Genomic DNA, 22,138 nt, shown 5'->3' on the forward strand with positions numbered 1-22,138 from the left:
TTCCAAAGTCCAAGTACCTCTCAGTTTGCTCACAGTTGGGTGTTCCTTCCAGAGGCAGGCTAGAGGGCAGTTGAGTGGCTACTCCAGCAAACATTGCTGGTCCACATGATTATGTTCATATAGATCATTTGGTAGGTAGTTTATCTCTTTTTCATTGAAATGATTTTTGTGTCTTGTGTTGAATTCACATCTTTATGAAAAAGATGAGTGAGTTAAGCTATTTTTTTCAAAATCTGTAGTAACCTAAATTATAAAACTTCCACTTAATTTTCTTAAAGCAATTATAAATATAAAATAATTTTGAATGTTCAGTTTGAACCGTTCCTTTAACTTAGACAAATGTTTCAGATTTCAGTGAATATCTATTTTTTTATCAGGATTCCATCAAATCATTAGATTTGAATTTATGCAGAACAGTTGGTTTAGTTTGAGAAAAGACTAGTTTCTGGTAGGCTTTATGAGGAAGTAGTATAAATTTAACACATCATCTTACTTGTTATTTGTTCAAGTAAAATAGGAGTAGTAGAGTTAAGCACAGATGAAAACTTTTTCCTTTTGCAGATAATACCCTAGGAGAAAAGAAAAAAATTCCTGTTTTAAGCTTTTCCAAAGTGTTTAATTGATACAGCTTCCTAATTTTTCTTTTTAAAACTTCATTCTGAATTTCAAAGGAATGGATTTTTTTTTTCTTTTTCCCGGGACTCTTGCAGTGTGCCACACTTTAATCCACGAGGGACTTTTTGGACCTTCTCAAGGACTTAAGGAATGTGTGCAAAAAATGTAGTAAATATAGTATCAAATGTGAGTAAATTAAATTTGCTGACCTGAAACGTGGGAATATCTGTTGTGTCTTTTGGGATTTTTTTTTTATGCATCTGTTTTTTCTCATGCCTTAGTCTTACCCCACCCCACCCACTGTTTTTACTGTTTTGTGTGGCTTTTCTTCCTATTACATTGATCTGCATAGCAAAAAAAAAAAAAATATTTGTTTTCCATGGCATCCTGCTTTGTGCTGTATCACATTCTGTATTATACTTGAACAGAAAATGTAAAGAAGTTCCATAAAATCCTGTAATACTCTATTTGTCCACTTGAACACACTTTCTGAATATGAAAATGTTGGGGTTTTCCTTGCCAGTGTTCAGTCTGTTAAACAACCACTGGTGCAAATTTTCACTAGCATTTCCCAAGGCTGATGCATTGTATGGATAGAATTATTCACAGCTAAGTAAATGCTAAGTTACAGTTGTATCTCCCTTCTGCCACCGGCTTTCCATCCCCGGTGGGAAGCAGAGCCACATCTTAATCAGCAGCTTTGTTTTAATTCAGTTAAGTCAATCAAAATATTTCTGCATTCCTCCAGCAGGTCAATGTCATGAATGTCATGTATGTTTTCTGGTAATTTGAGTGGAGGATGCAGGCAAAGTACTCCTGATTTTTGTAAAGTGCTTTGATGTTATTACACATTATGAAGATTTATTAAAGGGGAAGGTGCTCTTTGCTGTGCATTGCTACCCATGTGAAAATAGTGTTTTCCGACTTATTGTAATCAGTACTGCCTTTAATGTTCTGCCATTTTTCACTCTTCCCATTTTTCCGTAGCAGTGTCAACTAATGGAAATCAAGTATAGATCAGGAGACTTTTCCACGTCATTTATGTGATTTGAGTACTCTGTCTTTATCTTTTCTTTTTTTTTTTTAATTAAGACAGAAATAGCTGTTCTGGTCTTGAGTTAGATGTACTGAAGAAATGGGTTTTCTAAAAATTAAATTTGTGCAAAGCGTGGAAAGAGTTGTGACTCTGTTCTCTGTGGATTAATACATGAAAGAAAATTTTTATGCATTTAGAGAGAAGTTGAAAAGAAAAATAGTAGAAGCAAATACAGTGGATAAGTATCACAGAATGGTTGAAGTTGGAAGGATCCTCTGGAGGTTATCTAGTCCAACACCCCTACTCAAGCAGTATGACATAGAGCCAATTGCCCAGATGGTTGTATAGATAGATACAAGAAGACATGAAGGTGCTGAAAGCTTTGATTCAGTGTACATATGTATGTTTCAAACTGTGGATTTTTACATAAATTTTAACATCTCATTATACAGTCCAAGAATGTTAAGACAATGCCAAAACAATAAAAAGGCATTTTAGATAAGCATGGCAAGACTGAACCTTTTTTTGAAGACAATGAAGTGTGAATTTTTTCATGCAAATATAGTAGCAAAAGCAGGTAATTTTCGTATATTGAAAATAAGGATTGCTTAAATTACATCAGGGAAGCCCTGCTAATCTTCTGGCAAGAAACTCACTTAAGCCTGAGACCTTAACAGGTGGATTCAAGTAGAAATGCGAAACATGGAAAAAAATTTGTATTCACTTCCTTACCAGAAGATACCTGATACTTCTGGCTGACTCTCCAATGTTCTGTGGAAGCGAGTTGAAAGAGGAGTTGCTGTGAACTATTTTATTACAAGATGAACATATCAACTTGGCTGGAATCACTCTTGGATTTTGAAGAATCTAGAAATTAGTCTAAGTAAAAGAATAAGCTAATAAATATAGTTGATTAATTCCAAGAAACAAATCCGTGAGAAGACTGAGGAAATATTATTGGCTCCTCTGAAAGCCATCTGAAATGTCTTCAAATGTACGAACCTCTTATTAGGCATATGCCAAGACAAGGTCTTTAGTAAAGATAATTGTCTAGTAGGATATTTAATTTTTACTCTGCTTAAAAGACTGAAGAATTGCCTGTGTGCCTCATAAGGGGTTATTGAGAAATGGACTATGGGAATTATCAGTGAAGTGTCAATACTTGGAAGGCAGTTTCAGCTGTTAATAGCTTGGCTTAACTTTTGTTCAGTCACCAAGTACTCAAGCAGCTGGACTAGAAGGACCCTTCAAACTGGAATATTCTATTCTACATTCATACACAGTAGCATTAGAGGCCATTGAGAACACATGGAAAATCAAGGGGGTTATTCTGGAGTTTCATGGTGGCACTGATTTGGAAATTACTGAGACTTTAGTGGAAAAACTTCAGATACCACACACATTTGAGGGAAGAGCAGGAAGTTCAAACAGCATAGTTGAATGGGGTTCAACACATAATTGAGATGGAAAAGCTTTTTTGGTAAGCGTACATTTGACAGTGGTGTCTAAATGAACTAGCCACTCTGACTCAGGACTAGTGTAACTGACTGTTTCAGAGTGCAAGGCCCAGAAATGTGTGATATTGCTAAGTCCATTCTGTGTTCTGTGGTTGCTTCAGCTGTAGCAACAAATTTCAAGTGATGGACAGCAGTTAATTATATGGCAACAACTTTGGAAAGTTGAACTGGCAGACAAAGACACTACAGAATAATTGGCAGCATAAGGGAAGGCAGAGGCTACAGAGATACTCATTTGCATGGGAGATAATACTCAAAAAAATCTTTGGACACTCAGCTGAAAGAATGTGTGCACAGCTCCTCGGTATAAGACAGGAAAGCCAGAATTGTTGAGTCCAGAGACTGCCATTGTCACCTTTCATATTAAAATAGCAGCAAACATCTAGTCATTGACTTTACAGGATTAAGTGTAAACTACTTAATCTGGAATTAACTGTCCCTGAGTTTCACTCATCCTTTATTGGAAAGAGTTATAAAGGATAATGAGCGTAAGAACTACCTCACTTGGGGTTCTGACTTTTTTCAGGCTCTTTGGTAGCACAGTATCTGAGGAAGACCACTGTCCGTTGTGGCATCATCCTTTTGTTAACATCCCTGTGGGGCTGCAGATAGGCTAGTGATCTGTTCATCATTAATTCTCATAGCTTCTGTAATTAAGAATTGTCTAGGATACAAAGGCTTAGTGATCAGAAGTAACTCCATAATATGAGGCATTACAGAGATGAGGTTTTTGGGAAGCTCAGGATATATTTTCTTGAATGTCAGAATATTTGCAAATGTTCTTTCCATGTGCTGAAGAGCCCAAGATATGTGTCGTCCTTGCCCTATCTACTTCCCTTCCTCATGACAAAGGTACTTGAGCACTTCATCAGTTTAAGCTATATACATCATGTTATTAATTTAAACATCTTTGCTGCTTCTGCTTTTTCTGCCTCCAGTAGAAGGGGAAAGGTAGGAACTGATGGTAAAAAACATTGGAGTCCTGCAGCTAGGTCTACCAGAGCATTTGTCAGACTCTGAAGAAGCAAGAATTTACAAGCAAAATGATGCCAGATTGTAGCAGTCTTGTCAAAGCATCCCAAGGATAGTTGTGCTATAAACAAAAGAATATAGATTATGACTTTGTGCAAAGCTTTGGTTGAGCTGCAGTGACTATAACTCATTTGTGTTAGAATGTGCAAACTTTTGGAGAAGTTTTGTAGAACAGCTGTAACACAGAAATTTTTTTTGCGGGTGGGGGATGTGTGTGTGGTCAGAACAAACAAAAGGGTCTAAGTTCAAGAACTTTAGCACTTCTGTGATATGGTATGGAGGAGAAGCTAAGCATGACTTCCATGGGGATCTATTAGAACTGTAATACAGCCACAAGAAAATATGTGGATGTTCTTAAGCTATTAAAATGTGCAAATGTTTAACATTGTTGCCTCCAAAATAAAATGGAAAATTCCTAGCAGAAATTTTGCCTTGATTTTAAAGACCGAGATTTCATTGGTTTGTTCGGATAAGATATGCTAATGTTTGTGCATGGAAATTGGGAAGTTTCCCATATGAGACCTCACAGTCATGTAGCCATCACTTGGAGCAATGAACATAATCTCAGCATTCAAACTGAGAACAGTGTAATTTGTTTCCTGACCATATAGTGGGAGATGCATTTCCTGAATCATTAATTCTTTCTTTTATAGATTCTACTTTAAATGGCCCCTAGAGATCTAAGTAAGCTTGCAGTCCTTAATTTTTTATTTCCTAACTTTGTTTTCAACTTTTACTTAGGTTCACAATTTTTATTTTTAACCTCTTTAACTTTCATGTTCAGATACTTTTTTCAAGTGCTAAGTGACTATGCAGCATATAAATACTTCCTAGTCTGTCATAGTAAAAGCTCAAGTTTTATCTTAGCTGATGGATTGCTCCTCCTCCCTGTAAAGTTAAAGTCTATCTGAAGCTGTTCTGAAGATAATTTGTCTCTGCAATCAACAGGTTCAATAATTACTTTGTGTTGTCTTTCTGTGTTTCCTTGAAGTGGTTTTAAATTTTTCTATTTTGCTATTTTCTTCAATTACATCAGTGTTTAGCTTTGCTTAACTAAACCCCCAGATTATGAATGTCAAGTGTATGGTTTAAGCAGCTTTTCAAAAACACACTTTTCAAGCCTCACAAAGTAGGAAAAGAACTGTTAGACTGCAAAGATTTTTCCATTGTGTTTAGGGGAGGGCATTTGATTCCTGTTTTGGAAAATGTTGTATGTCTTGTTTAAAACCACCTTGTTTAATAAGTTGCTGGTGAGATTTTTCTGTTTTACTAGTGTTGTGTGATTTGGAAGAAGGATCAGAAGATTTTTCTGGTGAATTTTAAGGTTGTGCTTTTCTGTGTGTTTAAAAAAATCTATCTTATAACCTGCATGCTATAGGGATCACCTTGTTACCAGAAGTAACTTCTCTTTCTCCTTTCTCTGATATGAAGTAGCTAAAAAAGACTATTCTGTGACATATTGCAAGGTGTTTTCGTGTAATTCAACTGAAAGAAAAGCACTGAGAAATTTTCTGTGATATACTTAAATCACTTTCCCGGATGGAGAGAAGAAAACTACAGCATTAAGCTTTGCAGGGACTTGATTTGTATATTTAGTAATTCCAAGCACGAGGGGTGTGGAGTAGATGTTTTAAAGTAAGTGTTGTTAGGACAAGGAGAGTAATTGTAATCACCTGAGTTGCACAAACAATTTTATTCTATGTAACTTCAGTTCTTCAGAGACTCTAATCACCCCTTCCAGTCACATTTGCTGGTTTTATGCATCTGCATACTTTATGACCTTTTCACCAGCATTTGGAACTGCAGCTGATAGTTCAGGCTGGTGAGATAATTGACTAACTCCCATCCACTGCATATTGTTTATTGTGCTATCAATCTGTGAGCTGCTACCCCTTTGTGGATTGTAGCATTAGTTGTGTGTTTATTAAATGTGTTCCCAAGTGTGTTTGTGCTTTCTTCATCTTTTTCGTGTTTTTGGCATATTCCTTGTGATAATCTTTACGTTTTCACATGCCTTAGTGTCTCCTGATACCTCATACTTGTGCATTGGTGAGTGTGTTGATGTGAATGACTACTTTGTCCTTACTTTTCCAGTTCAGTTTCTGATTGCATTAGTCTTTGTAATTTGTCTAACACTTAAACTGAAAGCTCTTTGAAGTAGAGTCCTTCATACTTCAGTGCTTATTCAGTAATTAGCATAAAGAGACTCTGGTTTGATACTACAGCAAAAGAAATAGCATGTGGTCAGCTATGCATTATCTTTAATTTACATATAGATAAATTATTCCATATACTTGTGCAACAGTAGCTCTGTGCTGCATCAGTTCAGATCTGTGAGGAATTATTTCCAGGAGCATGGATGTGAATGGTAGCACTGCTTCTGAAAGTAACCTGGGCTGGAAGCAGCTAGTTCATATTCATGCACCTTAGAGCCTGTCATAATGGGAACCAGAGTCCTGAGCTGGCTGCTCATGGAGACAGTTGAAGTTTCTTCACGTTTTATTCCCGTAGGCTCCATGATTATTATATGGTTCTGGAGTTTTGTCCCAAAGCAAAAACTTGTTTTAAGTGTTCTAGGAGAGTTTTGTATAAACACAGGGTAAGGTGATGGGAGCCAGTAAACTTGGGGAAAAATGACTGCGAATAGTCATTTTCTTCTATTATTCAAGGTGTCACGAAAATAGCAATACTGTAAAATTGGTCAGTGTTATTTATTTTGTTTAATCTAAATTCTAATCTGCAGGTGTAGAATGTAATTTGCTTTCTCTTTTCAGGTGATTAAAATTTAGGCTTATGAAAATGTGTGTCCACTGTTTATTGCATGGAGGAGCTACATGTAGTTTTCTGAGCTACCTTGGTTTGGTACAGTTTACATTAAAGTCAGGGTGATGAGATCCCTTGCATGTCTCTGTGAAGAGTTATGTGAAAGCTTTTTCTGTTCAGTGAAAAGAATGGAGATTAGAATTCACAGGGAGCAAAAGAATGGAGATCAGAATTCACAGGGAGAATTTAAGCGGGGATTAAATACATGAAAAGAAGCAGCAGGGACAACACATAGATAAATAAAATTTGAGGGAATCCTTTGTTTTGGATGTTCTGGAATTCATACATCTAATCAGAAATTTTGCTTGTAAGGTGGCATTTTTATATTTTGTTAGATGGTAATTCAAACATGGGGTGGGGTGAGAGAGAGTGGAAGTGTGGTGTCCACAGTTACTCTTTCTGCCTATCATATATTGTGCTGTTTATGTGCTGATAACTACTTTTAGATATAAGTGCTCTTAAGTTTTTGGCTTTTTAAGTGAAAAGGTTGAAAAATTTGGCTTTAAATGCATCATTGTATTAATGCTAGTCTTTGAACTAATTTTTGTTACAAAGTTTTAATTCAATTTGAATTGTGAACAGCCTACTTTATTTCCAGTAGCTTAATTATCATCAGTATAAAGTCTTCAGTGTTGTTTTAAACTTTTTTTAGTTCCTTTGAAGACTTGTGCTGGCCAACATTTAATGATATATTAATGTCCAAGGCTAAGCTGCTGCTCCTACTGAATTCTAAATGAGCTTTACTGAATTAGAAGTTGTCTCTCTAGCTTTTTTTACAATTTACTGGGTTTTTTTTCCATCTTTTAGGCAATTGTAGAAATCTATGGTTAGTTTAAATACAAATATTATTCAAGGAGGACATTTTTGGGAAACATCTGAAAAAAAATGATAGCAGTGTCTGTAAGTGTCCATTCTTCTGCTGTAGACAGATAAAGTAGAAAACATGCATACTTCCCCATAGTAATTCTTCTAAAATACATTAAAAGAATCACTCTTTACTGTTTTCTGGCTGTCCTTAAGGTCATGCATTGTTTAAAGGTTCAAAGAATCAAGGTAGATTTTGAGACAGACTGGCATATATTTGAAACGTTTTTAATGGCATTTTATGGTGGGGATACAGAGAAGTTGTATGCTTTATCAGCAGCTTTCTTTGAACAACGAGTTACTTATAGTGGAGTGAGACATCTAAAACTTCTTAATTTCTTTTTTGTACTTCTTGTGATTGAGTTCATTGCCTTAAGACTAGGTAGTTCCATTTCTTCATCTCTGATTTTAGCAACCAGTTTGATAAGACCACACTGTTGGAATTCCCTGGTTTCCTCTTGCCTGCTGGAGGAGAATTAAAAAAAAAAGAAACCACAACTAAACAAGAGAGCTTGTTAAAAGTGTACTGGACTATTAAGGGAGAAGTCGTGATGCTAGAAACTTCTAGGCAGGAGAATGACTGGTGCAACTTCAGTTTTTGGGCATTCTTGAAAAGTATGTGCTTGGAACATGAATGGTGGGGTAAACACATCTGCTACATTCAGGAGTAAAGAAAAAGAAAGTAAATGGTCTGAAGAAGGGGCTCACTGTATATCCAGAATTTCTGGGGGTGGGAGAAACTTTTGTGATACCAGTGCTGTAATAGCACCAAGTAGTTTCCTGGAAATTCTGTCTGAGTGACTTTTGTAATTTTCTTTTAATGAGGGGGAGGTGTGGATGTACGTATACATATGTGCAGAATCCTTTTCTTAGTATAACTTACATTGCTTACAAATCAGTTATGTTCCATGGGATTGCTTAAAGTTACATTCTTTTCAAGTAGTATAAAATGCATACTTTTTGAAACAAAAATTAAAAGCTCGGTTCTTTTCAAGTGGGAGGGGGAAAAAGAAAAGTGAAAATTTAAGTATCTAGAGAAAACACATCAGTAAAAACACGGTCTTGATTGCAATGTAGAAAGTTAATTTATGGTGATTTTTACTTGATTCTAGGCCTGTACATTCATATTGTTCAAGTTTTTGTTAACACATTTAACAAACGGTTGTTGACTATTAGAATGAAAGTTAAATGTTGCATTAATCATTGCAGTATGTATTGAGACAAACTGTCCCTAGTTCCTGTTTGTGAGTAGATAAATTTTGGGGTTTTACAGACTTTGATCTTCAGAAAAAGGCAGAGTGTTAAGCCTTTTTTAAAAATAGCATATTGCCTAGAGAGCACTCAAGTTTTCAAAGTTTTTAAATCTAGTAAGTAAAGGTGTTTTGGTTTTTGTTTTTAATGAGAGATAATGATGAAGTAATGAAGGCTGGTGTCTCAAAACAGCTGTGCAGCAAATTAGTGTCACACTTCCTTTTAGAAGTAGCTGTATGGTTTTACTACTGGCAAAGCCTTTCAGTATAGAGTGGAACAATAATGGTTAGAAATTTGTCTCATGAATTCCTTTAAACTTCTGTTACGTCACTGGTAGCACTGTTATAGGGAGGTGATGCTGACTGACAAGCTTAACTAGAAAAGCGCAGATATTTAAAAATAGAAGAGATTAGTTATGTGTATATATATAAAGTAATTGACAGCAATTAAAAAGTAAGCATGTTCAGACAAGAACTGCAATTCAGATTTTATTTCATAGCCTTGTTTTCAAGCTTCTGAATATGTTAGCGTCTCCTTTTTTGTTTGTGTTATATTTGTGCAGGAACATTGGAGTGAGAGATGCAAAATAATATACATATATGAGTAGAGGAGAGGGAAGATTAAGAGACTCACCAAACTAGGTGGGATTTACACCTAAACTATTTCGTGTTGAAGATTAAACCTATGGATTTTCTTTTGTGACTGTTCTTCAGCTTGATTTACAAAGAGTAAATGAGCGGTCAACCCTTTTATAAAAAGGGTTGCTCATTTAAATAATCTTTTAATCGACTGTTTTAATGTTGGGTTTCTTTTAATAATTTCCTGTTTAAAAAAGCTCCAATGGGGCAAGTTTTTAATGGGATTTTTCTTGTTCTATATAATTATATATTGTCAGCTGTCTCTTCTAGACTTCTATTTTACTTCTGCAACATGTCACCCTGATTTGCTGTGTATTTCTTAGAAACATTGAGTGGATAATTTCTTACATGATTAAAAGACTTTGAGAAAACTTTGAGAAGCCTGCAAAGTTTAAACTATATGCCCTACTTACGTTGGAATATGTCACTTGAGCTCTTGAAGTGGAGCAAACACAATACAGAAACATTATTAGTAATTTATGTGAGGCTGATAGTTCTGCCAGTATTGGATTTTAGGGATTAAAATCCTGAGGTTGAGGACACCTGACAGTAAGTACAGAAACACCTGCACTAACAGTTTTGTCCACTCTTTGGGTAAAGCTTGAGCTTGATTAGATGTGCTTAGTTCTGACATTAACTCAGTTTATGGGTTAAACATTGCAGCATTCATGATTGACAATTGTCTTGTGGACATATTGTGCAGTAGTAGTGAAAGTACAGTAGAAGTGAGATTACTCTTACTAGGAGTATTGACAAACAAAGGCTTTTGCATAGGCCTTCAGATTTAAAATAAATTATTTTGTAAATTTCAGGGGGAGAGAGGAAAAGAGTATAAACATTAGGAAGAAGTAGTCTAGTAAAAAAATACATAATTTTGTTATTCCCATGTGTTGAAATGTCTTTCCTAATGCTTTGATGAAAAGTGGACTAACACATGCTACTACATTGCATCCAGTTTCTGTGTAAGACAAAAAAGATCCAAATTATCTATCAGTATTTCTAGGAGAAAAAGTTCATGGATACAGTTAAGATGTTCTATCTGTGTGTGAGAAAACTATTGCCACCTTCTCTTAGTTGGAAAGGCTTATTGGTGTTCAATGCCTGAAAACTTAAGTTTAGGTCAAGCAACTAATCCCCAAAGCAGGTAGGTGGAGAAAGAGGAGTTTTCGGAGTGATTGTACGGGAGAAAACAAAACAAAAACCCAACCAAACAGAACAACAAAAAATGTTATCAACCAGGAAAAAAATTGTAAGTGTTGAGCAGTATATTTCGTAGCCTTCTTTTTGATTTATGAGCTATCCCAGATGACAGAGAATGACTAAAAATAGACATGTATTTTTTAAATGTAATGAATAATTTGGTATAAGAAAGGGGTGTATTGTTTATTTCTGGAGCAGCTTATGAATTAGGTGAATATAGGCATTGAATTGGAGAACATAAGACTTCCTGGAGATGCAGATGATCCTAACCAAAGTTTTTCCTTTTGGAGGCCACTTTCTATGTAGGACATCGAGCATGATGTTTCCGTCTGTTGTTGTAGTGATAGGACTAGCAGTGCAGAAAGCAGATCTTCTGAAGACTTCAGTGCTGCTTGTATTTTCTCCAGTCTGTAAACTGATCTGTGAAAAATGTAATTCATGATATGGGACAGGATTTTGTGGGCTGCTGTTTCAGATGGGAACAGAAATGGAGACTTTATTTGCCACAGTAGGAGGATGGTATTGTTTTTCTTGTTGCTGCTAGCAATAGATAACGCAAACTGAAATTTTATGTGTTTAAGGAAGGGGCCAGTGAGTAAAGTCAAATGTTCAGAGTACTAAAGCTTATCTACAGTTTCTGAAAACATAAGTTTCTTAGAGTTGGCTCTGAACTGCTCAGGAAAAACAGGAGTTAGCTGTGCTGTTACTCTGATTCTTGGCTTGTTTTTTCTTGGGTCTTGGAAGTTTGCATGGCTATGGTTTTGAACTTTACTGGACTGTGGGGGAAAAAAAGCATTTGGAATTGGCACCAAAAGAAGCCAAACCACAAAACCACCACCAATACAAAACAAAACAAAACCAATCCAAAACAAACAAAAAACTCCTCCAAACAAGCAATACCCACCCCTGCCCCCCCTCCCTTCCAACCAACAGCCCCCACTCCCAATAAGCAACAACAAAACCCACAAAAGACATACACATTTTTCAAGCATGGTGAATTCTTACTTGCCACTGATTTGGGTAGTATTTATGATAAATATCATTTGGTGAGCTTTATCTACAAGTTTTGTTTTGGAGATGCTGCTGAGACAGAACCATCTAACTTATTGTTTGATTATAATTGAAATAAAGCTGCATGATTTCAGCATGGGCAGTGGGTTAGGGTAAGATAATGAACTCTCTCAGCCATCTCTGGAAGAAATTCTGTTTCCAGGGACTGCAATATCCACATTCAGCAGTCTTCAATATTTAAATTTATGATTTTTTTTCCTAAAAAATTCCTCTTCTGCAGTTAAATTTTAATATGTGCATGCACAAAGATTTTATTATCCCTTGGAGATGATAAAAATAAGTCTCATATAAATTATAAATATTTTTCATTAATTTGAAAATTACTTTAGCTTCTTTTAAGAATACATGAAATCTACTTTCAGCTTTTAAAAGAATAATATCAACCTAATTGACTTAAATGTCAGCATCAGTAGAAAAAAGGTCCAGGTTCTAATTTGCACACACAACCACCTCCCGCCCCCATCATTCACTGTGAAACTAAATTTGCTTTTCAGTAGCTCACTGAAATTGTTGGGAATTGCTTTCAGAAGTCATCTAAATTAAAATATTGTTCTTTTTGAGGGAGTATTTCTTTGAGCTGTGAAATACCTTCCTCGAAAGTACAGAGTCACTCAACCTTAGAAGTTAATGGCTTAAAAGTGGCAATAACAATATTTTGAGAGTAGAATTTTGAGAATAAAGCATCTCTTGACAGGTTATTAATACTTTTACAATGCTAAGAAAGAATTGGAAACGTTTGTGCCAGAATATTAAAAGCCCAAGATTGTTTCTTTGCCAAGCTTTGAGTACGTATTTATTCAAAAGTGATCTTAATGTGTTATCAGCTGCTTTCTGTTACTTGGCTTTGTTTTATTTGTAACATAAATAGAATGACTTACTAGGTGAAGTTAACTTCTCCAGCAAGACTGGTATTGGGAGGGAAACTTTAACTTTGAACTTTAATGACTTAACCATTTTATCCTGCTGCACTTCACTCTGAAGAGCAGGAAAAAATGCACCCAGTGCATTGCATCTGCATGCTGTAAAAAAAGAGGTGGTTTGTGGCAGCAGCAACTCTTTCTTTAGTGATGTACCTTTTGTATTTGCATCAAACGAAAAAAAAAGACAACACACAGAGAAGGAAGAGTGCTGTTTCCTGGGAGAAAGCATGGGAAATTATGATAATTCAGTCAGTTACTAGTTTTTAAAAGCAATGCATTGCTTGTAGCTTTTGTGAGATGTCTTCTGAGCTTTTCTTTGTTTGCTGCTAAGTGTACTCAGCAAAATTGTGGGCAACAGCTCATATCCTTTTCAAAGTACATCCTATGTTGAGATCTTTAATTTGACTTTTCTTTACATTTGTTGCAAATGTAATATTGGTCATTGTTTCCATTGTAAGTGGTATCCATCCAGACATACAAAGATGAAAATTTTAAGTCTCTTCTCTTGCATGTTATTATATTGGTATGGGTCATTAAATTGGTTTATAACAAACTCAGCTTTTGAAAGTACATTTGACCAATGAATCACTCTTTTTTTTTTTTTTTCCCCCTACAGGTTCGATCTGTGGATGAGATGAATCATGAGTTTCAAGCTCTTGCCCTAGAATCTCGGGGAATGGGAGAGGTAATTATACAGAGATGTGTTGATACATCTTAAAAAGTCTTAAATTATATGACATGAAACAAAGAGCTTCTCTTAAGACCAAATTGATTTTTTCTGGCAGCTGAAGATTTTCTGGTAGGTGAAGATAAGCTAAGTACTTTGCAAGAACACTGGGATGGTTGTTGACTGGATCTACTATGTTACTATGTCAGTCATTAGATGACCGCTAATCTTAGGGAAGTGATGGGGTAATTTATTTGAAAGTTTGTGTAGCTGTATAAAATGAGACACGTTTTCATTGTCATTGTATCTGAGATAGTTAAACAATTGCTTACTACTTTTGAGAAGCAAAGGAGATCTGAAAATAATTTAGCTCCAGAAAAAATGAAACTGGCATACCCTAGCAGAAATGTATGCTATTTTGCTGGTAATTATTCCTTGGAGGATTTTAAACAGGGTGAAGAGTGCTGCTGTATGATTCAGGTAGAGTGGGGGGAAAGGACTTCTTGGATTGGTTTGCTTTGGTTTTTTTTGAAGTCACTGTACTATGTAGTTGGGGAAGTGAGATCATGGAGGATGACTTAACTCCTTCAAGGCAGTTTTGTGACCTGCTTAGACAGTTTAGAGAGTGCTGGCTTATGAGGCACTCAAGATGACCTAGCAATTTGCACTTCCCGCCCAGAATGCCAACTGTATCCTGGGTTGCATCAAAAGCAGTGTAGCCAGTAGGTTGAGGAGGGGATTCTTCCCCTCTGCTGTGGTGAATACTCGGCCTGAAGTGCCGTGTCCAGCTCTGGAGCCCTCAACACAAGAAGGACATGCAAGTGTTAGACTGGGTCCAGAGGAGCTCCATGAAGATCAGCACAGATGGAGCACCTCTCCTGTGAAGAGAGGCTTAGAGACGTGGGGTTCTTCAGCCTGGAGAAGAGAAGGCTCCAGGGAGACCTCAGAGCAGCCTTCCAGTATTTGAAGGGTGCCTACAGCCTAGATGGAGAAGGACTTTTTAAAAAGACATGTAGTGATACGATGAGGGGTAATGGCTTCAAACTGGAAGAATCTAAATTTAGAGTAGACATTAGGAAGAAACCATGAGTGTGGTGAGCCACTGGAGCAGGTTACCCAAAGAAGCTGTGGAGGCTCCAGCCCTAGAAGTGTTCAAAGCCAGGCTGGATGGGACCTTGGGCAACCAGGTCTAGCAGGAGTTGTTCCTGACCACATCAGGGGGATTGGAACTAGATGATCTTTATGTCCCTTCCAACTCAAACTATTCTATGATAATCAGTATGCATTTAGAGTTACTTGCCCTGACAGGACATAGTAATGAAATAAATTCATGTTGAACAAAGATTTCAAATACTGATCTTTTTGTCTTGCTGACTATTTACCTAGTTCAGTTACTAATTGAACCAGTGACAATATTTTGTTTATTTTTTCTTAAAGCAATGATAGGACTGTGATCTTTACAGAAACCATAACTTATTGCTGAAAAACAAATGCCATCTTCCAGTTGCTGAATGTTTCTGGGATGAGACATGGCTGTTATTACTTGCTTTTCTTCTTTAATGAAGCATTTAACCAATCTGTTGGCTTGTCAGCCCTGCTTTGGCCAGGGCTCCATGTTGACTTTCTTGAAGGGTGTTAATAGATGAAACTGTTCTCTAGAAAGCTGAGCAGCCACATTGGTTATACTTGCTTATCCCCACTATCCCCACCCTCACCCAGGTCTTAAAACTCTTTTTGAAAGGTGTTAGTATGGTATCTGCGATAGTACCAACAGTCTGATAGAGTAGATGAGTTTCATATTATTTTGCCACCCACTAAGTACTCTTAAAGACTGAAATCAGTGAATATGAAGGATGACATAAGTGCCTGGAAATGAAATTGAGAGAGAGGTCTGCTCATACAGATCTTTGGTTTAGGTTATCTCAGATTGAGTGAGATGTTTATGTGTTACTATGTTTTTTGTTTGTTTTCATGGTATTCTGTGGGTCTGTGAAAATCTTTGAAAAACCCACCCCAAAACAAAACAAACCCACACACTCAAAAAACCCCAAACAACCAAAACAAACCAATCAACCCAACAAAAACAAACCAAATAAAACAGCAAACCCCAAACACAACACTATATGCAAAGCCATAGTCCTGGTTCAGCAGTATAGCACCAGAAATTGATACTGTATTGTGACTCCATGCTTTTAAAGTTATGTTGCCAGAAACCTGGTGTCTTCCAGTTATCTTGGTCTTCCCCCCTGCCCCATTTGTCAACCAGTATTTGGCATTAGGAGGCTGTTCAATTCTCACTTTTCACATCATTATTAAAATCAAGACTGCCTAAATCCTCAGGCAAATCTTTCTTCCATGTGCTAATGTAAAGGAATATAGAATGAAATCTGTTTTCATTGTACCATAGCACGTTTTGGAATAATATATGCTGGACATCCTTCTGTTAAGTCATCTGTCCGAGCTGCCTTCAGATGGAGTGTGCTATCAATCAGTATTGGGAACAGGAAAGCATAACATAAGCCAGACTTGTTGCTCTCTTTCTCCCTTGCAGTTCTTTGTTAATTTGTTGTAAAAGAAAAAGACCAAAGTTTTATTGTCCAGAGATCTGCTGTATTGCAGGTATCCTTGTGTAAAATTTTGGCTGTCTCCTAAAATTTTATCTGTTAGATTGATTAAACACAGATGATACTTCTGGTCCGGCTTCCAAAAGCTCTTATCACAACTCTTAAGGTCGTGATAGTATTCTGAAAAAATGCTGATGCATGGTGCTATTTCTTTTCTGTAGGCATATGTTGTTTGCTATTTCAGGGCCAGTATAGCAGGTTTCAGGACCCTTTAGCGTAACCTGATACAGGCATACATAAAATTAATTGCCAAACAATATAAAACTAAAACTTACTTTGATAATGTCTATTCTTACAGAAACTTAAAAGGTCGAAGCACGCACAAATCTCATTGTAGAGACTATGTGACCACCGTTTTTGTGGTCAACACTTCAGACAAATTGTAGAAGGCTCTCTAGGGAATAACCTCTGATCTTAAAAAAATAAAAGAATCCTTAATTCAAGGGGCAGTAAATCTAGATGGTGCAGTTACTTATCAGAGCTGGTTAAGAGGCAGCTTTAGCATGATTAGTTATTGTCTATGCATAGAAAAGGGCTTTGTTCATCTGGGAGAGACACACCAGAGATCAGTGCTAACACTGAAAAAGACACTTTTTAGCATACTGTTGGTTGGTTTTTTTTTTTTAGCATACTGTTGTTATTAAGAAATATGACTATCTCCGTTATTTTGAACTAGGATTGTATGAATCTTTAAAGTTTCTTTTTTATTGGATTAAATGCAAGAAATACTGATCAAAATGAATGTTACCAAAGAGTAAAGTATGATGATTTTAGCTACTTATATTAATTTATGATGACTTTTAAGGCCTTTTCGGTAGAACTAATCAAGTGGGGTTATTTTCCTTGTCTGTTAAAAAGGACCACACTTATTTTATTTGTCTGAAAAATACATTTTTTTTTTTCTTTAGTTCCATAATGAAATAGTCGACAGCTGCTAGGGCTGTTCATTTATATGATAATCCAATAGCTAAAACATCTCTTTTAAAGAGCTTAGTGTATGTCATATCCATCATCTGTCAAAAATAAGTAAATAATAATTCTAAATCATTTGCCCTCATGAAGGTGCAAAATTGTAAACTTAAGTAATTTTATTTAAATATTTGAGAGACTTCTTTGTGTGAAATTTTTTTTTCTGTTAAATCTGTTTGATCTTCAATAGGATGTAGTTTGAACTTAGCCTGCTGAAGTATAGATGATGCATTATGTTCTGTGGTAAAAATACTCTGTATTGTTAGAATCAGAATGCTTTAGGTTGGAAGGGACATTTAAAGGTCATGTAGTCCAACCTCAATTTTCTGTGTACCAGAGTACATGAAGACCATGAGTAAGTGAATATATCTTTGGAATTTGAGAGTATGTAGTTAAAAAACAACAACAATCAACCAACCAAAGAAAACACCAAACAAAGAAAACCTACAAACCTCCTCTGAACAACAACAGAAAACCTCACAAACAACAAAAATAATAAAATCACCCCCAAAAAACCTGCACTTTTGCAGTGAGAATTATTGCTGTTTTATCTACCGATGCACAGTTGGATTTTTTCTTGTGACAGAAATCCTGAGAATGAGTTTTAAAATCAAAACCAGTATTACAGTGTGCTCTGCTCTAAATTTGCATATCGTTCTAAACATTGTATTGTCGGAACACCTGTGTGGTAGTGGAATTTACTAAATTTCAGGGTAAGCACACTTTAAAATGATGCTCGTTTTATGATACCCAAGATAGTACTTGTCTTACTCTGATACAGCTGTGTTAGGTTGCGACACTTACACTTTTCTGTTTCTCGTAGCTTTCATTTAAGCTGGACACATTTAAAGTTGTAATAAAATGTAAGTCTCTTTGCGAAACCAGGGTTTCACAGATACCATGAAACGCTTGCATTCTGTTCTGCACTATTCTACAAAAGAAAAAATAGTCAGCGTTGCAAACTTGTTACAATATAAAGCTAAACAGAGGCTGATCTGAAATCTGTACTATTTTAGGTGAATCACAGTTGTAAGACTCCGTTAATTCTTTTCTCCATCCTCCGATGGCTAACTTTATCCCCTAAATTCAGGCTAAAAGTAGTATCTTGGTGCTCCCAAACTATATTTGGTTGACGTCTGGTAATGATTCTCCCATGCATGAGGGAAAATGGGCTTCTCTGTAAGAGCAGGTCACAACAGTCTTAACACTCCTACCAGCACAATCCTATAGTATCATCAATTCTTAAGTTATTTCAGAAGAGCTTGTCACCTCTAGTTCAGTGGTCTGTGAGTGGCAATCTTATCCTCTTTAAGAAGTTTTCACAAGTTCTCTCAGTGTTTTATTAAGAAATACCTAAGAAACTCCCTCGTTAGTTTCATCAAGGCTTGTACTAAGCAGCTGTGAAGTTTAGAAGGAGTTTTTTAAGCCACTTAAGAGGAGACTCAAAACTCCAAAACATGTTTGTTTATTGCAAGCAAAGCTTTATCAGATGACTTTTTCTCCTAAGTTCCCAAAATTTTAACTTGAATGTTACATGTTGCAAAATGAGAGGGATTATGACCCTACTGTCAGATCTCTTCCCTGTGATTGTTTGCAATTTGTTTTCTTTGTAGTTTTCAGTTCACAGATCTTGTAAAGTATGTACTATATAGTCTGGGAATACAGGGTTTTAATTACATGTTCAAGAGTGTGATGCATGTGATATGTAGAGTTTGGTATAGCAGTTGTACTGCTACCAACGGGGAAAGTTAGGAATTAATTACAAGTAGTAAAATAAGAGTGCCAAAGGGGTATTTTTGTTTGTGCAGTATTTCTGTCATGTTGTGCTAAGTCTTCTGTCTTTGAAGTCAGTGAAAGAAATTGTACCGCTTTAGAAGTAGCAATGAAAAAAATTATCATACAAAATCATTAGTGTATGGAACTCAGATCTCAATGTCATGGATTTGTAACCAGCATTGACTTGCCACTGTGGTGGGTTGAAAATTAGTTAGTGTTAGTCCCTTTCTAAAGTTTGGAACACAATGCAGTTCTAAGTGAAGAGAACTTTACAGTGTTCTATTGCTGCTGTCGATTATCATGATCATAGAATGGTTTGAGTTGGAAAGGACCTTAAAGACCATCTTGTTCCAAACCCCTGTTGGGGGTAAGGACACATCCTACTAGACTGGGTTGCTCAAGGCCTCATCCATCCTGTCTTTGATAGTTAAAGGCTAAGCTTTTGAGCAAACGTGGGAAGAAGGCAGTGTTAAAGTTTCCAAGAGGACTGACTAGTTTTGACACAGCTATTCATTTGATTAGCTGCTTTCACAGCTGTTTCTATTTTCTGTATCTCTCTCTTATAAATTCAGAATGTCAGTCTTGTTGGGGCACATTTTCTTTTTACAGCATCATTTTCAGAAACAAAACATAACATGTTTATAATTATTCCTTGGCAATGTGTGCTTCCTTGTGTAAAGCTAGCTTTAGTCTCTAAAATTTATTACTTGCATATCATCTTAATAATATTGCTAAATTTTTTTCCCAGTTATAAGCATATTTTAAATAAAGCCCTTTTCTATTTTGAACAGCTTTTACCTGCCAAAAAGTTTTGGGAACCTGATGATTCAGCAAAAGATGGACAAAAAGGGATATTCCTTGGTGATGAGTGGAGAGAGACTGCATGGGGAACTCCTCGTAAGTGATTGATGTATATACAATGACAGATCAGTCATGTTTACTAAACGTTATTTCAAATTAAATTGATATAAATTGTGTACTAAATTACATTTTGCTTTAATTTTAATTGTGGGAATGTATATTGTGCTGGTGGTTGTGGTGATAATGCTTTTTAAAAGTAGGATTTTTTTTTTTTGGATGTTGGTTCTGTTTAATATTGCCTCTATAATGAAATTAAAAAATGTTACAAGTAGTATTAAAAAACCCACAATAGTTCTGTTTATTTGTTTGTTTTTAACAGACCATTCTATGTCCCAACCTATTATGGTACAGAGAAAGCCTGGACAGGGTTTTCATGGAAACAGTGAAGTAAATGCTGTATTGTCTCCACGATCAGAAAGTGGTGGCCTTGGAGTGAGCATGGTAGAATATGTGTTAAGTTCCTCTCCAGCTGATAAATTGGATTCCCGGTTTAGGAAAGGAGCTTTTGTAAGTAATGCAGTGTGCTAAGCTTGCCTGGTTACCTGCTATGGTCATTCTGTCTTCCATGGTTGTGTTTCCTACTATATTTGTCCATTATCCTTTTTTAATTCTTTGCTTTAGAAGGGAGTGTGTAGCTGCTATCTGTCTGTCGTCCTTGGCTGGAGGGGGCAGAAGAGGGAAGTGGTTTGGGAATCTTGACTAAATGGTTTTGAAAGTACCTTTCTAATACCTTTAAGTAGACAGGAAAAAGATTGCAAATAGCTCAGTATAAAATGTGATGGGCTTTATGCTAGTTCTTCCTATTCTGTCTTTCCATTCGGGTTTGTGTTGTGCTAGATGTTTTTAAGTGTGAAAAATAAACTTACCTAATTCAGTGTTACTGCTTTAACAGCACGGCTATAGTTAAGGTTGAGTTAGCTCTTCCATTATAAATCTTGGCATTCCTTTTCACATTTTGGCAGTTATTAATTGCTTGTGGTTGAAACTTGATGACCAAGTTACCCACCAAATGCAATTTCATTGAAAACAAACTGTTTGTATTGTGTACGTGCACTGTAGTGTAGAATTAGGTCACCTTGTGGTGCTCCTATTGTGTTCTGTTCAATATTCAGAATCAAACAGATTCTTTTTCCTCAGGGCACTAGAGATGCTGAAACAGATGGACCTGAGAAAGGAGATCAGAAAGGCAAGGCTTCTCCATTTGAGGAGGACAAAAACAGAGATCTTAAACAAGGAGATGATGAGGATGTTACTAAAATAAATGGCAGAGGTTTGCCAAATGGAATGGATGCCGATTGCAAAGATTTTAAGTAAGCTTTTAACTGTTTCTCAAGAAGACAAGCATGTCTCCTAAGGGCATTTTTTACAGTTCTGGTTTGTGTGTCAGCTTTAAACATTACCCAGCTGCAGACTGATTCTTCCTATTTCACGTCTTCCCTTTCTCACTGTGCCACATCTTTCTTAGGATGTCATTAATATGTGTGTCACTTTTCATGAAACAAATTCATCTTAATATAATAATTATTCAAAGTAAATGAGTACCTTCAAAATATGGGGAATTAAAGAGGGGTGAAAACTAACCCTTTGAATTTCAAACTAAATTGCTTTTTCACTCTGCTTCTTTTTAATACTCTATGACTTTTGCATCTGATTGTTGTAGAGAGTAAGTCCTACAGAATTTTGATTTTTTCCTTCTAATTTTGCCAGCGGACACCATAGCCTAACACAGCTATTTCCCCACAAAACTCTTTATAGAAATTATGTGAAGAGAAACAATGTATCTCCCAGTTCACACAGTTAAATGTCACCTCATCACAGTATGAAATGACATGGTTTGGTTGGTTTCTTAGGGGAAAATCTGACCAAGCTTGAGCTCTTGAAATGTACACTCCTATGTGACAGCACAACCAGCCTGTTTTTCCTAAACTGTATTTTAAATTGGGTATTTTTAAATGACTAATCTTTGTTTTTAAATGACTGTGGTGCATTTGTAAGTGTCATGCAGAAGAATTAACAGGATCAGAAAACTAGAGTGCTACTCATAATTTTGTATTAACGTGATGAACATGACCTGATAGTTGTGGTTTCATTAGTTCGTAATTGAACAAGTATATTAAAATGCATGTTTGAATCTATATGTAAGTATTTCATACCCTTAAAAAGAAATGTATTTACATGAGGCCAAAGAGGGATTCAGCAAGACTATTTTTCAAGACATATTTTTGAAAAGAGTATTAAGCATGTTAGAGAGCTCCTACAAGTTCTTTTTGGATG

The 22,138-nt window shown here is 36.1% G+C and overlaps 1 protein-coding gene across 6 annotated transcripts in view; it reads left to right on the forward strand.

The window, feature by feature from the left end:
• Positions 1–22,138, forward strand: part of PUM2 (pumilio RNA binding family member 2) — a 61,004-nt gene that overhangs the window by 5,493 nt on the left and 33,373 nt on the right. For all 6 annotated transcript variants that reach the window (XM_054383707.1, XM_054383709.1, XM_054383711.1 and 3 more), the window contains exons 2-5: positions 13,584–13,652; positions 19,795–19,900; positions 20,184–20,371; positions 21,002–21,174. In XM_054383707.1, coding sequence (XP_054239682.1) covers positions 13,602–13,652; positions 19,795–19,900; positions 20,184–20,371; positions 21,002–21,174 — 518 coding nt within the window. In that variant the 5' untranslated portion in view covers positions 13,584–13,601. The remainder of the gene's footprint in view (positions 1–13,583; positions 13,653–19,794; positions 19,901–20,183; positions 20,372–21,001; positions 21,175–22,138) is intronic.

The sequence above is a fragment of the Indicator indicator genome, chromosome 9 (assembly GCF_027791375.1).
Source record: "Indicator indicator isolate 239-I01 chromosome 9, UM_Iind_1.1, whole genome shotgun sequence".
NCBI lineage: Eukaryota > Metazoa > Chordata > Aves > Piciformes > Indicatoridae > Indicator > Indicator indicator.